The 18674-nt window shown below is 40.9% G+C and overlaps 1 protein-coding gene across 1 annotated transcript in view; it reads left to right on the top strand.

The window, feature by feature from the left end:
• Positions 1–18674, top strand: part of AP3B1 (adaptor related protein complex 3 beta 1 subunit) — a 340812-nt gene that overhangs the window by 183015 nt on the left and 139123 nt on the right. Inside the window, exons 21-22 of the mRNA XM_015419569.1 lie at positions 16822–16891; positions 17054–17160. Coding sequence (XP_015275055.1) covers positions 16822–16891; positions 17054–17160 — 177 coding nt within the window. The remainder of the gene's footprint in view (positions 1–16821; positions 16892–17053; positions 17161–18674) is intronic.

Raw genomic sequence — 18674 nt, 5'->3', positions numbered from 1 at the left:
TATCCCATGATTTTTGAGCTTACTTAGGAGCCTTTGATGAGGAACTTTATCAAAAGCTTTCTGGAAGTCAAGGTAAACAATCTCTATTGGATCCCCCTTGTCCACATGTTTGTTTACCCCCTCAAAGAACATTAACAGGTTAGTGAGACAAGATCTTCCCTTACAGAACCCATGCTGAGTCTACCTCAATAGGTTTTGTTCATCTATGTGCCTACTAATTCTTTCCTTACTAGGGCCAGGGCCTTTTCAGTGGCGGCTTCTTGCTGGTGGAAGGAGCTCCCGGAGGAGATCAGGGCCCTGCGGGACCTTTTACACTTCTGCAAGGCCTGCAAGATGGAGCTCTTCCACCAGGCTTTCAACTAGGAGCCGCCCACCACTACCACCAATCAGTTTTATCATCACCATCCATGGTAAAGGGGTGGCCACAGCTTGGAGAGAGAGCCATATCGTCATGGGAGGCCAGAAGATCGCTGAAACGGGAAGTTTGGTGTTATATCATATAGCACGTCACCTTAATTTAATGAAGGAATGATTATTACTGTGAGCATTTTAATTGTATGATTGCTTTTAAAATGTTTTATGTGGACTAGGTACACTGTACCGAGCAATGTAAGCCGCCCTGAGCCTGTTTGCGGCGAGAGCAGGATACAAATACAACTAATAAATAAATAAACAAAGACTGTTGTTCTGATGCACATTTCAGTTGAAACAGTCAGTCCTGTATATTAGGGGGTTTTTGAGCCTGCAGCCAACTTTGGAGTTTTTACACTGGATTGTGGGTGCAGCCACAAAATGGCTGCCACAAGAGGTGTAGTCAGCCACAAAATCTCAGCCATAACTCTGTTGATAACCCTTCAACATTTCAGACAAAAGCACTGTTTAACAACAGAATGCTCTTTAAAATGAACATATATTCTTGCATACACACCTTGTCTTCAGTCATGCAGTGAATATCTTTTTTTCTTTTTTTTTGACCCCCCGAAGGGGAGTTTTTTTTATTTTTGCATTTTCTACACACGACAAAGTACAGATATGTGATGGGGAGAGGAATACTAATGCCCTATCATTATTACTATGGGAAATGGGTCAGGGAGATCTAGGCCCCGGTCACATGGAGCATTAGGCATGCTAGAGAGACGGAAGATAGGTGGATTTTCCAGGCGCAATCTCACTGCTACATCTGGGAAGCGTAGAGCTCCCGTGGCGCACCCGAGGCTTCCCGCCGAAGATGCAGAGTAAAAAACTAGTACCTCGGAGGTACTAATTTCCGGAAACCACGGGGCAAGGGCGGGCGTCTGATCGCGTTTCCGGTGGTAGTTCCGGCGTCTGCCCATGTCCCCTCGCAAAAAGGTTTTTTCCCCCCAAGTCTCCACAGATGCGCACAAGCATCCAACGGAGCATGCACACATTTCAGTTTTAAAAACAAAACACAACCCCATTTGGCACGCCACTCCGCTTCTTTGCCACATCGTCTGATCGGCATCCCCCCCCCAAACACGGGAGCTGGAAGGGACCTCAACTCGACGCCTGATCGCGCAGTCGCGCGTTAGTTTGCTCCGGGGCAAACAGCCACGCCTCCCCCCTGCATTTTCCTGCCCGTGTGGCCGAGGCCCTAGATACATATAATCTACTGGATAGGGGAAGGAAAACTAACATTCTGTTCTAAATCTCCTACTGGATATGGGGATAGGGTAAAGACTAGTACAAATCACAATCTGAAAAGCTAAAAGAATAGATCTTGTAACCTATTAGTACAGGTTATACAGAGATTAGTTTGATTATAAAAATATAAAGTTATTAGCTTGGCACAATTACTGCCCTTAGCACTCATGCTTTACTTTTAGAGTCTTTTCTTCTTGAATTTCTTCGTTTTCTGCAGCTTGGGAGCGGCCACTCTTTTCTCCGATTCAGATGGTTCTGATGACGAGGAAGTTTGGCTTGTTGAGTCCTGTGAGTAGGACTCCTCCTCTTCTTCTTCCTCCAAATCTGGTTTTAGATTCTTTTCCTTCTGCTTCTTTTTTACATTGAACATTTGATCCATAAATCTTTCCACTTTTGGAACAGAGTCAGTTTTATATTTTTTATCCTGGTAATTAAAACTCAGCCCTTCCGGGAATAGCCATTTAAACGGTATTCCCTTTTTTTGCAGGGAGAGAGTAAGCATCTTGTATAGTTTCCTCCATTTTCTTACTTCAAATGGGATGTCTTTCAAAAATTTTATCTCTTCATTCTTAATTTTTAAGGATTTCCCAATTGTTGACTTTAGCACCAGTTCTCTGGTTGATCGTTTGGTGAATTTTAAGTAGGTTTCCCCTGGAAGTTTATTTTTCTTTATAAAATCCGGAGAAGTCCTGTACGCCACATCCATTTCCTTAATTAAGTGTTCTTGTTTATAATCCATTAGTGGGGCCAAGACAACCACCAAGAGTTCCTTTAAGTCCTCATTCTTATCTTCAGGCATTCCATGGAAACGTAGAACATACATGGATCTTTCCAGCTGGAGCTGTATTAGTTGGGTTTTATCCGAGGATCTCTCCTTCGCTGCTTCATCCACTCTTTTATTAATACTCTCTGTTTTTCCATCTTTTTCAACGTTTTCTCGGTTGCTGAGGTTCTCTTATCCATCTGCTTTAATTGTTTTTCCACATTGTCTAGTTTGGTGTTGAGAGTAGTCATCTGATCCATTAGAGGGCGCAGTGCATTTGCTAACAACGAAGCGAAGTCTGTAGATCAGTGGTTCTCAATCTGTGGGTTGCGATCCCTTTGGGGGTCGACCGACCCTTTCACAGGGGTCGCCTAAGAACATCAGATAACATAAGTTTTCGATGGTTTTATGATAGCAACAAAAATAATTTTATGGTTGGGGGTCACCACAACATGAGGAACTGTATTAAAGGGTCGCGGCATTAGGAAGGTTGAGAACCACTGCTGTAGATGCTTCCTGGTTCTGGGAGGGGGTTGTTGGTATGTTATTTTCGGTCACCAGTTTTTTTCTCCGGCGATCTCCGTCCTCTCCCAGCCATAATATCAACAAGAAGTAAGTTTTCCAAAACAAAGCAAAAGTTATGCGTTTTATTTCCGCTTTGTATATTTTAGCAGCTTTTGCATTCGCTTAACTTCTTATATGCTTGGTTTGGCTCAAAGTTTTTTTATTTTCGCTTTAAAACCATTTTTACAGTTTATTCATATGGGGGGGCTTGAAATCTCCTCCCCCCGCACTTCAAATTTAGGCGCTTACAATTACTACCAAGGTTCCATTCACTTATTTTTCACCTGAGCTTTGCTTAACTCACAGTTTGTAGCCTTGGGGATCTTTTGGAAGTCTTTTTAGAAGTTTGGTCACGATCGCTTGGTCCGGCAGTCGTCTCTGGGCGCCATGCTGGCTCCGCGGCGACGGTACCTATGGGGGAAGAAGGTGAGCCTCAATTCCTTGGACGTCCCCTTGGAAGAGGCTCTCCTCAGCTCCCCAGGCTGGGAGTCTCCTACAGAGACCTGGGGGGGGGGTCTGGGATGAACTCGAATCCCTCCCGTCATCCGGGTCTCGGCGCGTCTCCATCTAAGCAAGACGAGACACGTCCAATCGGCGAAGCGCTTAAACCATAAGTCATGCAGTGAAGATCTTTGTGTTGTGGTAGCAGCTGCTGCCAAAGCAACTTTCTAAAAATCTGCCCAGGCAACGGCCACTCAAAAGCCCAGCTGGGCAAAAGCTCCACCAGTCCCCAGCTACTTTCTAAAAACACTTGGCACCAGGAAGTGTGTCCACAGGCACCATGGTACCCCATGGGCACCACATCGTGGAACTCTGCTCTAAATGATGTGTTCCACCTATAATTCACCACCCTTTTCAGTGTATGGAGAACACTGCAATCTCAGATCCCTACTTTGTTGTGGAGAAAGTTCCCTAGGTGCCCACCACCAGTTTCTAGGAAGACGTTTTATCAAGATGCTCTGAGAAGTGGGGATCCTGTCTGCTGTGTGCTTCAACAACAATATTCGGTTCTGGAGCAAAAGAGGAAAGCATAGGGGCTCCACATTGACAGTGGGCAAGAAGTAGAGAGTAGAAACTAGGCTACTATTCAACCCTGTACAGAGATGCACAATTTGTAACACTGGATTTAAAAGATAACTGCTTCCACACATTACGATAAACCCCTTGTTCAAAAAGTACCTTCATTTTCAGTGGGTTGAACTGAACATCTTCCCATACCTGGCTAATTGGTACATAACAACAAGTTCCAGAGAACTGCTTTTATAGCATCTACATACGGTGGTAAGCATGGCCTCAATTAAATTGGGGGAAATCAAAACACATATGCACACAATAAATCCTTTTAATATGAGTGATTTTGGATTCTTATTCCTCAGGGGAAAGAGTAAAACATTTTTCAGTTAGTGGAAAATTCCAGATCTTGTTAGTTTCAAAAGCCATTGGCATCCCAAAACTATTGGCTCATGGACTCTACTACTGCAGCGATTCCTTTTGCAAGACTCAGAATGCAGAACTCTGCATTCTGGAGAAATGGTTTGTAAGGTGCTTCCAAGGCAATTTGTAGTCTGACTAAAATTTTGTGCTTTACTTTCAGAATCCAGAGGAAATATATTCTAGTTGAACAGACATATTAGTCTGTTGCAGAGAGAACAAAAGAATAATCCTGTGGTAAATTAAAGATCAACACATTTATTGTAGTGTAAACTTTCTTGGGCTTGAGCCAACTTTGTCAGATACAGCATTTACTGAAGTGGACTAAAGCAACATGCTACAGTGATTTAGTCTTTAAGGTGCCACGGGACTCTAAAATTACTGAGGGGAAGCTTATAGCACAAGAGTTAAGAATCTAGTACAAAGAACTTAGCATCGCATGGATAATTCCATCACATAGACTTATAAAGCTGCTTTAAACTGTCAAAGCTTTGGTTGATTTAGCCAAGTTTTGTCTTCTAGAACTAAAAGGCTTGAGACTGTTGCGCCTTTCTTTACAGGGAACTGCTTAATCATTTCAGTTGTCCTTTTTCTGCACCTGTTCCATCTCCACAGTATCCTTTTTGAGATGAGATGGCCAGAACTGTACGCACTGTTCAAGATGCAGCCACACCACAGGCATTATGATACTGGATGTTCTGTTTTCATTTCCTTCCCTGGTAATCTTTGGTGCTAAAATTCTTTTAATCACTGATAGTGTACACAACATTTTCAGTGACCTGTCTGCCATGACCGTGAGATCTCTCTTATTAGTCATTGCCATTATAAATCCCGTCAGCATGTATGTAAATTTAGGATATTTTTTTTGCCCAGTGTGTATAATTTTATGTTTTACACATAACTGAATTTTCCATGGTATCCCAATTCACCCAGATTGAAGAGATCCTCTTGGAGCCCTTCACAATATGCTTTGGGGTTTTTTTTAATCATCCTGGATTATTTGGTTTCCTCTGCACTTTACTGTTTACTCCTTATTTCAGGTAATTCCATTCAGTTTAGCATTTTTAGAGCTTAGCACAATATTCCTCCATGTGAAACATACTGCTGAACCTGTGAATTTCCCCAGTCCTATCATATGATATACAGGTACTGGTCCATCACAGCTGGTCTGGCATGCACAAGCAATGCAACTGGATGCATGGTATGGCAGTATTTTTACAAGAACCAGAGAATCAGTATGCAGTACTTTATTTATTTAAACTATTTGTATGCCACCTTTCCACACAAATAGGGTCCCCAATGCAGTGAACAACAAAACTTTAATATTTGAACATTAAAAAAGCATTTAAAATAATATTTAAAATAATTGAATAAAAACGTAAGAAGACAGTACACCAAAACCATTAGGGAAGTGAGTGCCTGCCTGACTGGGGAGAGTTTGTTCCATCAAGGGCAGGGCTGTTTCCATCTCCCCTCCAGGTCCTGGAACTATAAAGGAAGCTGCCTTCTGGAAGGAAGTGAGTGCCCACGCTCTTTAGGAGAGACTGTTTAATTGCCAACTGCTCTGTCTTATGAACTAGTTTGTTAATTACAAGTAGTAATTGTGAAATTGTCTTATTCTGCATATCTGTGGGATTTAATTGTCTTTCATATATTTTGTAAATTGTAAGCTACTTTGGGTCCATCTTGTATGGATAAAAGTGGGTTAAAAAGTATCCTACATAAATAAATAAAACCAGGGAGAGGGTCAGTGTTATTGGGGGACATGCCAAAGAAAGTTTTCACCTGCTGGTGGAAGACAATGATAAGAGAGAGAAAGATAAATCTTCCTGGGGAAGGGAGTTCTAAAGTTTTGATTCCACAACTGAGAAGACCCTTTCTTGGGTTTCAGGGGAGGTCTGTGGCTCAGTGGAATAGCGTCGACTTTGCATGCAGAAGAACCCAGGTTTAATCCCTGGTATCTCCAGCTAAAAGGGCCAGGCACTGGGTGATATGAAAGACCTCTAATTGAGACTCTGAAAAGCTGCTGCCAGTTTGAGTAGATGATACTGGCCTGCATAAGGCAGCCCTATGTGTGTGTGGTTGCCATCCACCTAGACTCAGATAGCAGGGCCTCTAAAGATGACAAGGTTGGATGGGTGGGTTCATATGGGAGTAGGTAGTCCTTAAGGTGATCAGAAAGCTCTAAAGTATTTTCTGAAATTTTTCAGTGAGTCTGACTTTGGTTACTGTGTAGCTTGGAGGACTGAATATGTCAAATCAGCATGATTCAAGGCAAAAAATATTTTTCAGAGTGACTGTGGTTGCAGTGGTTATGGTGTTAAGACTATGACCAGGTTTGAATCACCAATTCTCTGTAGAAGTTTGCTGGGTGACCTTAGGCCATTGGCACACTCATCTTGACCCACCTCACAGTGGTGTGAGGATCAGACGGAGGAGAGGAGAATGATGTAAGCTGCTTTGGGCTCCCATTGGGCCAACAGGCAGGGTACAAATAAAGTTAAATAAATAAAATACATTTTTAAAACCTTACAAATATGTGTTTAATGTTTGTGTGTCTTGTTACTGCTTAAAGAGACATCAAGCCAGGGCAATGTTTGTAATAACTGTAAACTGCCTTTTTCATACTGGGAAAACCATTTTTAATCTTTTGTGTACCAGAAACTATAGTGTATGCCTGTACACTGACTATTAGTGGGGTATTCATTGTAAAATGTAAAAGTTTTAAAATGCTAGAATGGTATGTCAATAATATAATTCAAAAGGTCCTCAGTTCTTGGAATAAAAACTGGTTAACCATATTCTAGCCCTTTGAAGTACGTTGCTGCTTTTTCCACAATGAAGTCTACTATCAAAAATATATCTTAAAATTTATGCACATATCCTTTCAAGAAAGGCATCCATATAGAAAAAATTGTAATGTACACAAACTAATATTAAGCTGGACCTATAATATTCAAAAGATTGTGATATAGCAGAATAAATATTGGTAGGCTTCTAGTTGGCTTTAGTTTTACAGTCCAAATGTGAAATATCTCCTGATCATTATCATTGTTGTGGTGCCTCCATCATATTAGAAACAAGACTTTTGAATTGCTGTTGTATGTAACTAAAACACAGCAAGTAATCCCTTGCAGTAATAGCAGTGCATTTTGAAATAACAGAATGCTTTGAGATATTCAGATACATAATCGCATACTGTTAAAAATGAAATGCAGATCTAAGTACAATGCATATGTAAGTAAGAGCCTCTACAGTGGGATTTTAAAATCAGTTACTGTTGGCCTCCTATACAAGCATAATATAGTCACTCAGCTGTTAAAAACCTGATCCACTATTTAAAAATATATAAAAACAAATTGTCTATCTTTCTGCCTGATCTCTTTTCAAGTGCTAACACAATGGAAACAGTAGGTGATCAGTCAGTGCATTTGGTTTGTCAATGATGGTTTTGTATAAATATTGGAAGGGTAAGAAACGGAATTCGCACAGTAAAATATGATTTCATCTGCCTCTTCTCTGCAGTTCCATGGCTCATGCTGCGGTGTGAAATTCTCATTTTACACACTTTGCAGGCGGAGCACATGAATTATGCATTGAGCAAGAGAAATCTCCTGCTTCAAGTCCTATATGCATTTACCCAGGTTCTGTCTCTATTATCAAGATGAATTGCAAATGGAGAAATGTTTGATGGGATATGGCTTAACTTCTTTGTTTAGCATTCAGCTTTGATCTGAATTGGCTGCTTTAAAACAGGTTTATTTTTTGTGTGGATTATAATTTTAAGAAAACAGACAAAGGATTATTATTAAATTTTTAAAGCTGTTTCGTTAAACCATCTGTAAATTTATAGCATCAATACCTGTGGGTGCATATTTTTTCTTAGATTCGTTGGGTGACCTTGGTTAAATCCCCTATGTTGCAACCATAGTTCCTATTTGTAGAAGGAAAATAGGTTTCTTTTTGTACAGAGCAGTTGTGAATAAGAATGTAAAGTACCTTGTGTATGAAAAATATCAAGAAATTATAACCAATGCCCATTACTCAGAAGATCGATTTTATTGTAATGTAGTGATGTTGTTAAATTAACAGTATTAATAAAATCTCTTCTAAGGACATGTGCCTTGCTTCAGATGCTGATCTTGTCTTCTTTTTCTTTTGCTGCTCCCCATTCTCCTCTGGTAGTTTATACTGCTGCTTCTTTTCTTGCTCTCTCCTTTTCATTTTAGGCCTACTAACATTCTTTCTACTCCGAAGAACCTGTGTGAGGGACCCCAGCTCTCATCTAAGTAGATGTTCATTCCCTCTGCCCTTTTTTGGACTACTAATCTGGCCATGTTCCAAGCATCCTCTGAATTAAGGTGTGGAGGCAGCACAGCAGCCATCTTGTCTGTTTGGCTAGGCATGGTCAATTTGGTGCAGTTTGTGACCAACTCCTGCTTCCTGGTAACTGCAGTATTACATCACTACTCTGCCTACTTTCTTCTTCTTTTCATCTATTCATTGTAGCATTAGGAACATGGCTTGTCTCTCCAGAATCCTACTCCCATTTGTTTTGTTACTCCTCAGCCCAGCTGCCATTCTATTCTGCTCTCTAGGTAATGAAGTTGCAGTTCCTAAGTTACCTTCAACGACCTTTTCATCTCAATCCCTCAGCTTACTTGCTTTCACTGAAATGTGACAGCTCACACTGTCACTGTCACCCTTGCTGCTCTCTCTTTTTGACATCTCACTTTCTCCCACATGCCTTGCTTTGAGGGCCACATGGTGATGGTGGTTTTCATCATGTATTGTTAGTTTCAGCCCCTCACCACATCTCTGTCTATATCCTGTCCCACTGGTTCTCAACTTGAGTTCTTTCTGTACAGCTGCCCCCTTTGTAATGCTGTACTGCAGCTCTACATCACCTCTTGGCACCTTCTCAACCTAATTCCAGATCTTAATGCCTGGTCCACTTCCTTCTTTTCTGACAGCACCCCTGTATCGTTCAATTGTGGCTTTTGGATACTGTGCCTTGGGCACTCTGTTGATTTTATCTTTACCAAGAACTTCTCTGCCTTTGACCTCATTGCTACAGAAGACCTTTTTCCCGACTATCACCTCATCTTCTTCAGCACTGTACACAGTGTGCTTTCTCTGTGTTGTACCTCTTATTCCTTTCATAACTTCTGGTCTCTTGATTCAGTGGCTTTCTTGAGAGAATTGAGTTGAGTTGTAGGAACACAGAAGTAGATCTTCCGCACTTTCCTTTTCTCCCAGCAGCCCCCTGTAACTGTTCCCAGCTGTGCTTAGTGTAGGAGCGGGAGCCATATAGCACAGGTGACTGGAGGTAGGAGGACTAATTGAGAGAAACTATCCTTTCTCTTTTCTGCCAGCAGACCTTCTCTATTGGTGTAAAAGGGAGGAAGTGATCTTTCTTGACCCCCCCCTTTTAATGCACCAAAACGCATGCCATGTTTCATTTTGTATATGAGAGTCCCCAGTCCCTGTCCTGCCATTGCCCTTGGAGAAATCACAGGAACTTCTAGGGGGAAAGAAAAGTGTAGAATATCTGCTTCCATGTTCCTAGGATTCACCCAGTTCTTCCAAGAAAGCCACTAAATCAGTTGGCCACAAATCATGTAAGGAAGTGAGGGAAAACTGCTTCCATAATTAAAGCTCTTTTGATCACTGCCTTTTGGTTGTTCAAATTGGTGTATATCAGAGTCTGTTCTTTTTCAGTAGCGGCACCCACATTATAGAATGGGCTTCTCTGTTGGTGTACGAGGGCAGATGCTGTCTGTAGAGGTTTTTAAAAAGGCATTGTAAGGCTGTGCCTTGGAATCAAGCTACAGGCATTTTTTTAAGTTTCTATTCTAAAACTGGTTTTTATGGATTCTATTTTGTTTAAATGAAGTGTAGGCTGCCTTGAACTACAAGTAAAGGTAGGGGATAAATATTTTAATAAACAGAAGCTAGGGTCCAACCCATTGACCCATCTTCTGTCACTTCTGCTCACTTTCTCCTTTGTTGCTTCTTACATTACTGCTAGGGCTGGCAACCTCCAGGTGGTGGCTGGAGATCTCCTGGGATTACAACTCCTATCCAGGCAACAGAGAACAGATCACCTGGAGAAAATGCCCACTTTGGGAGGTGGATTCTTTGGCATTTATACCCCTTGAAGTCCCTCCCTCCCACGATTCCCACCCTCCTCAAGCTCCACCCCCAAAATCTCCAGGTATTTCCCAACCCAGAACTGGCAACCCTAGTTACTGCACGTGCTTGAGGAGATGCATATGCTACATAGGATTCTGTGTGAATGAGGCCTACTCCTTCCTGGGGCCCAAAGTCACTGTAGAGAAGCAAAGTACAAGAGAGAAACTGTTCTAAAGGAGGTTTAGGTTTTAACCTAGCTATTGGGAATGATGCACACACTTCTGAGGGATCTTCAGATGAAACTCCAACGCAGGCTTGGGAAAGAAAATAGAGGCAAGAATTCAGCACAGTAATCAAAGAGAGCTTATTGAAGAGGAACAGAAATACATGTACATAAAATAATATTCAATTATGTTACAGTACAAATATTAAAATGTCTGTAGTACCTGTATACATTCCCAATACTGATACACAAGCCTTGTTCAGTGTGAACCTCAAAGGAAGGAAGGTTGGAAGGGAACGGAGAAAAGAGGCTAACAAAAAGCAGAGGATGACATTACCTACTCTTTTCTGTGTTGGGTATATGATGTTACAAGTATATGATGATTTAAGCAGACTTATGCAAGTCCAGAGTTTTGGAGTTCCAGGAGAGATTGCTGGCCAGGAATCAAAATGGAAGTCCCAGTAACAATTTAGTCAGTAGTCCAAAGGACAGAAAGCTCATGGAGCTGGACTGGGTAGACCCTCAGGGCGCACAGACAGGAATGCATCAGGCTCTGACAGCTGACCATGCGGTGGGATGATGAACCTATTACTATAGGAACCATGAAGTAAAGTGAATAAAATATTTGGATTTCCTGAGCCTGGAGGAAGGTGACAAGATCTCAAGTAAAGTCAGAGGCCAGCTTCTAGATAGGCTAAGAAAAAGGAGACAGAGGGATTCCTGGTCCCTTGGGAACTTCATATTGAGGATGTTGGGAAGGCTATAGGATGGAGTGGAAGAGCAACCAAGGGGGGCTTTCATAGAAAACATTCTGAGTAAAGAAAGCAGGAAGGAGGCTGTTTAAAGGTAAGAAGAGTCTTCAGCTCTGAGAGTAAAATTAATGAAGTTATGAGCTTACATAAGGTCCTTTTGTTGTGTGTGTGTGTGTGTGTGTTTGTGTTAAGTGCTGTCAAGTCACTTCTGACTTATGGCAACCATATGAATTAGTCACCTCCAAAATGTACAGAGGTTAACAGCCTTGATTAGGTCTTGCAAACTGGGTGCCGTGGCTTCCTTTATTGAGTCAATCCATCTCATGTTGGGTCTTCCTCTTTTCCTAGCATTGTCTTTTCCAGTTACTCATAAGGTGACTGAAGTATGATACCCTCAGTTTAGTTATTTTCGCTTCTAGGGAGAATTCAGGCTTAATTTGCTCTAGAACCCACTTATGTGTCTTTTTGGCAGGCTCCTCCAGCACTACATTTCAACTGAATGTAAAACTCTCCTCCAGCACTACATTTCAAATGAATCAACTTCCTTTCTGTCAGCTCTCATTGTTCAGCTTTCACACCCAGACATAGTAATGGGGAATACTATGGTATGATTATCTTGATCTTGGTCGCCAGCGACACCTCCTTACACTTAAGAATCTTTTCTAGCTCCTTCATGGCTGCCCTTCCCAGTCTTAATCTCCTTCTGATTTCTTGATTGCAGTCTCCTTTTTGGTTGATGATGGAGCCAAGGAATAGAAAATCTTTTAAGAATTTCTGTTTCTTCATCAGTCTTAAAGTTGTGTAATTCCCCAGTAGTCATTACTTATGTCTTCTTGATGTTCAGCTCTTTCTGCTTTAACCTTCACCAGTAGTCATTTCAAGTCTTCTCTATTTTCTGCCAGTAATATGGTGTCATCTGTACATCTCAAATTGTTAATGTGCCTTCCACCAGTTTTCACTCCTCCTGCATCTAAATCTAATCCAGCTTTCCTTATGATATGTTCTGCATATAGATCAAGGAGACAGGGAGATAAAATACGTCCTTGTCTTACACCTTTGCCCATTAGAAACTGTTCTGTTTCTCCATATTTTGTCCTACCAGTAGCCTCTTGACCAGAATACAGGTTGTACATCAAAACAATCAGATGTTGTGGCACAGCCATTTCTTTTAAAACCAACCATAGCTTTTCATGATCCATACAGTCAAAAGCTTTGCTGTAATCTATGAAATACAAGCAGATTTTCTCCTGAAATTGCCTTGTGTGTTCCAATAAGCAAAGTGCATTTGCAATATGATCTCTAGTGAAGAGAGAAGAAGAAGAGATTGGATTTATACCCCACCCTTCACTATGTGAAGGAGTCTCAGAGCGGCTTACAATCTCCTTTCCCTTCCCCTCCCCACAACAGACACCCTTTGAAGTAGGTGGGGCTGAGAGAGCTCTTTCTAGAACTGCTCGTGAGAGAACAGCCCTGAAATAACTTGTAATTGACCCAAGGTCACACCAACAGCTGCATGTGGAGGAGTGGGGAATCAAACCCAGTTCTCCCAGGTCAGAGTCCTTGCTCTTAACCACTACACCAGACTGGCCGTTCTTAACCACTACACTAAACTGGCTCTCTTTTCCTTTTCTGAATCCAGCTTGAACATCTGGCATTTCTCATTCCATATATGGTAACAGTCTTTGTTATAAGTTTTTGAGCATCACTTTATTCGAATGTGAAATTAACACAATGACAGTTGCTTCAGTCTTTGACATCTCCTTTTTAAATTGGAATTTAAATTGAGAATTTCCAGTCTGTGGGCCATTGTTTTGTTTTCCATGTTGGTTGATATATTATTATTAAGATTTTGATGGACTCCATTTCTGTGGCTTGAAATAGCTCTGTTGATATCCCACCTATTTCATTAGGAAGGGCTTATTCCTACCCACTAGTAATCCTCACTCTGATCCAGCTAAACTTTCATTGGAACGTGAATGGAGATTGTTACAGTTTTCCTGGCTGGGGAACAATATCCAGGAGCTGAATGATAATAATAGTGAAACATCCAATATGTGGGTCTGGTTATAGCTGTGTTTAAGTCCCATTGGAGCTAATTGGATGGACCACCTAATGATTTCATTGGGACTTAGGGCCAAAATAGATGTTACTGTAGCCACTGGTCCTACCCATTGCCTCCAATGCCATTTTAGAAACCAATTCAGACATTTAAAAATGCCACAAGAGCCTTCAGCACAAGAGGAATTGGGGATCTTGCCCCCTCCTGTGCCTTTTCAAGTGCCAGAACACCTGTGTCAAGGGGTGTTTTGGCACTTGAAAAAGTGTGGGGGTGGGAGACAAGACTCCCCTCTTCCCACTGCAGACCTGTCAGGATTTGGGCCCTCACAGCATTTTTAAATGGCTGAATTTGTCTCTAAAGCCACTTTAGAGATAGGACCCGTGACTGCTGTAGAGTCTAGTACAGCCCTTAGTCACAACTAAGATTCTCAGCCTCTGTAACTGGTCATGTGTGAGAGGTAAATGAATTTTGTGAGAGAGACCAGGGGTCTATAACCTTTGGCTGGCTTCTGTCAAGGCCTGTTACACACAGAAAACTTTGGCAAGGGTGGGATCAGCCTTTTACATTGCACTGTCCTTAGAGGTGCTGGGTTGGATTTGGTGACCCATCAGTAGATGATGTTGATGTTCACAGGTCTTCCCTGCTTTCCCTTCTCCCAGTGGTTCCTTCTGACCCTGTGAAAGGTGATTCCTGAGGTGCAGGACTTGTATGGAGTAATAGCCATGTGGGATTGGTGGACTGCAGTGAGGAGAGAAAAGGGAGTCTCTTCTGTCAGTGGAGCTGTTCTGAAAGCAGCTTCTCTCCCTTCCTCCTCCTCATTGCAGCCCACTGACCCCATGTGACTGTTACTTCATGTGGGTCTTACAGTCTTGGGAATCAGCTTTTCCAGGATCAGAAGGGATTCCTGGGGGTGGGGAGCAGGGAAGATTGCTCATGCAAGGTTCACAGACTGGTGGATTAAATTCTTTTGGAAGAAGCCAAAAAAAAAAAAAACCTCTGAGTTTTCTTTGAGTATGAAACGGGGGACAGAAGGGATTATTATTATTATTTTTTTGTATCATGTCATGTTGGAATTCGAAGACTTTAATGTTGCCAGCCAAATTCTGGGCTTGAGTCTTATATTTGTCTGAAAATGTGGGCGTGGGGATTCTCAGTACTCATGTATGTCTTCTGTTACATGCTGGGAAAGTGTCATATTGATCAATTTATGTGTGGACTCATTCACAGTATGGGCTGACTCATTCCGCTCCCCCCATTTCATCAGTTTCCCTGTACTCATGGCAAGTAATTAACAAAGGATTTCATTCCCTATCTCTGAATAAAAATATATTTGTATTTGTAACCCCTCTTATCATAAAGGAGAGGCTGCATAATGGCTTTATTTTTAAAATTATTTTAAAAGGTATCTGTGAAATTTTCACCAATAGGTACCTCCATCATTTCGGAAGAAATTTGGGTTTTGTTAAATAGCCTTCTCTCCCCCCCCCGCCCCCCCAGTAATCAAGATAATAATTGCTTTCAGGGGGGAAAAGTTGGTGTGGACTCTCCGTGTCTCTGAAGTTCAAATTCAGAATCTATATTCTTTGAAATCTTTAAAAAACTGACACATCACCATTAATCTTCAATAGAGCCAAAATTTTACTTCAGCTCAGATTTATTCAAGGTTGCGCCATCTGGTGGTGAACAACGATCTTATTCACAAATCATATTGATTTCACCCTTCAGCTTTTGGTTTTCTCTGTGTCCTTTAGATTGTCAGTTGTGCTGCAAGCACTAGCTTTTCTGGATCTTCCCATATTCAGGAGACAAGTCTTTATGAAAGATATGTGCTATACGCAGTCTTTCTCAGTGAGGTCCAGGACAGTGTTCTACTGCAGAATATATTTGCATGATGCTATCAGATATCTGAAAAGATTGGTTCCACTTGGCTACCATACGTCAAATGTGCTACATGGGCATTTGACATCTTTTGTTGTTTTGTAAGTTCAGATTTGAGAGCAGCACTCAGGACATAGGGCTACAAATTTGCATGGCTGCCATGAATTATTAAAAATGGATTTACATGGTAAGCAAATGGTCTGACCAGCACAGTGTTCCTCACACTGTTCTTGAGGCTAAGGAGATTCTTTAAGTGGCAGGCATTAGTTTTATTTGTTCTGTTAGTTTTAATCATTGTATTTTAGTTTTTTATATTGTGTGTGTTAGATTATTACTTGCCCTTGTGATGTTTTCCAAACAAAAGGCAGAACAGAAATATTTTAAATAAAATGCATAACAGAAACAGAGAAAGAAAATAAACAGGTTGCATAGCTGAAGTGTAAGGTAAGTAGTGACAGAAAAGAAGTAGGATGTGATCTCATTTTCCAAGTACCTCTGTCTAGCAAGAAAGATTAATTTTTATAAGAATGAAGATCCACAAGCTTGCCCAACACATGAGATAATGTATTTATAATGCCTTGACAGAAAGTCTTAAGGACTTAAGATTTCCATTACATGTGCCATGGCTTGCACTTCAGATACACATAGTTGGTGTTTCGGGTTCTCCTAAGGCTGGGATAGGAGAGAACTTGCATGTGTCTCCAGCTTAGAAATGGGCTCTACAATTATTGGGAGGAGGGTGTTGTTCTAGAGTTACAAACATCTAGTGGGCATTCCTCTTGCTTGGTACCACCATCTGTTTACACAATCACTTTCTGAACTATAATAACTCATTTACCAAGTCATCTAGTTTGGTCAGCAGTCATGATAACATTTTAAATATATAATATAATCAGGAGTGCCAATTCTGAGGCCATGAAAGATTAAAGATCTCTGCAGTTTGTTCCTGCTTGGTCTCAGTTTCTAGGTTGTTCACATATCTGAACAGGGCAAGCTGAAGAAAGCTGTTAAGACTTTCAGTGGTTGAGAAGAGAAGCCCTAAATGAATGCAAACTCAGGACCTAAGGACAGGGGGGAAAGGACATGTTAATGTAATGTTAATATACTATATATCACAAATGCGTTTTAAAACTAAATAGAATAGGCTTATAAGAGCTGGATCATGTTACTGTAGGAGCAGCAGGCCACAGACCCTGAATACCACAGCCATTTTGTACTGGTATGATAGGCAATGGAGTTGAAGAGGAGTGCAAGATTCATTTGTGAAGGCTGAGCCAAAAGAGTGCATTCTTTCAGATAAATGATATTTAATTTTTTTAATAAATGATAAAATGTTATTTATATGGTTTTGCAGAAGGAAGAGAAAATTTTGCAGCAGAAGAGAGGTCTGCCTAAAGAAGTGTCACTGCTAGACTTGGATGACTGTAAGTACTTCACAGGTCCTGCTCTTTCATATAGTATATTAAAGGAAGAAAGAAAGAGTCCTTTTTTAGTTTGGGGGGTATTTGAATTTCAGATATAAAATATCCACAACCATATCAGTACAGTTTACTTAACTGTCCTTTCCAACTATTTATTTTCTGCAGTTAATCCTGTATCGGCTCCCATAACACTTTCCAGTGTAACTCTTCTCTGTCCTACTTCAGCTGCTGATCTAGAAGGCTTAAGTTTGTCAGGTTCTTCAGTCATTGATGTAAGTCACTTTTTCATGGATTAGTTTATTCATCTTACAGTTAGCTTGCATACTTTTTAAAACCTTTATCTGCATTCTTTAAGTGTAAACAAAATGCAAAATATGGAAGACACTTTGAGAGCTTGTGTGGCTTAGTAGTTAGAATGTCGGACTAAGACCAGGGAGACCTAGGTCCAGATCCCCACTCTGCCATGGAAGCTCACTGGGTGACCTTGGGCCAGATCCACACTCTCAGCCTAGCCTAACTCACAGGTTGTTGTGAGAATAAAATGGAGGCGAGGAGACCGATTTGGTAAGCCACTCTGAGTCTCCACTGGGAAGAAAAGTGGGATACAAATGAAGTAAACAAATACATTTATAATAATGCAGGTTTAATTTAGAGTTGTTTATATCCTACATTTGCCCCTTGAACAGTGCTGAGCATTCTTCTGAAGTATCCATGTATGACAAATCAAAGCAATGTCTGAAAACTATCAACAGGTTAGATGCAAGGCTATCAATGCTCAGAAATGCTTCTGTAAGACTAGAAAAGATGAGCTTTTTGCAAACCCACCCAGAGCAATCATTAAATAGGTACCATTGTGCTCTTCTCTTGCATTATATGGGTTTCTTGTTCACTTACAGGGTGAGACTTGATCTACAAGTACAGAAATACACTAATGGATCAGGCTTATTGAAATTAATGAGGAAGCCATTCTGGGTGTGAGAGCTCTGTATACGTATTACACCCCATGATTGCTGCATTGATATAAGACATAACAGTGTTGTTAGAAAAATTACATCTTATGACAGACAATGAATGAAGGGATATGCTTTAATGTACTTAAAGGAAAGGTTTATAAAGGTTGAACACTGGATTGATAGTTTGTTATATTTAGTTGGTGTTTTCCTCCAGAATGAACTGTGTGTCTATACAACATGTCAGCCAGAACTAAGGAAGAGGTTAATATTTTCTAGGCCAAAAATTATATTCGACAAAAAGACTAGTGAAAATATTTGGATACTGCATGCTGAGGTAGGATTAACATAATTAGAAGAAACTGACCAATGGAATGCTTCCATTTTTGGTTTCTTCTTTCCAGCATTCTAGGGGCACAGCATGATAGCAGCTCGCTTATACCCTGTAACCAGTGAGGTTACCTGAGCATCGTATAGACATCCTGTAGGATGCAGACAAAGAATGTAGTGGCCTGTAAGATGCTCCCCCCTTTTCTTTTCTTTTTAACATCCAGCTTGATGAAGAATTTTTAAGAATTCAAAAGTTTACACACTTTTGTGTCATTTTGGTTAGTCCTAATTAAAGGTATTACGTGGCTTTTTTGGCATTTTCAAAGAAAGGTGGCATGGAAGTGAGGAAATTGATGGATGAAGATGCCCCTCCCCAATCTCTTTGTCATTTTTTTTAATGGAGAGCAAATTAGTGACTTGTGCAAAATTTGAGGAAGGTTTTGAAGAATAAGATTATCAATTTCACTCTTCGATGTCTGTGGGAAGAGACAATATGCAATATGCTT

The sequence above is a fragment of the Gekko japonicus genome, unplaced genomic scaffold (genome assembly GCF_001447785.1).
Source record: "Gekko japonicus isolate JY-2015 unplaced genomic scaffold, Gekko_japonicus_V1.1 scaffold206, whole genome shotgun sequence".
In the NCBI taxonomy this organism is placed as follows: Eukaryota; Metazoa; Chordata; class Lepidosauria; order Squamata; family Gekkonidae; genus Gekko; species Gekko japonicus.
The sequence above is the reverse complement of the archived record's forward strand: the minus strand, read 5'-3'. Positions and strand labels throughout refer to the sequence as shown.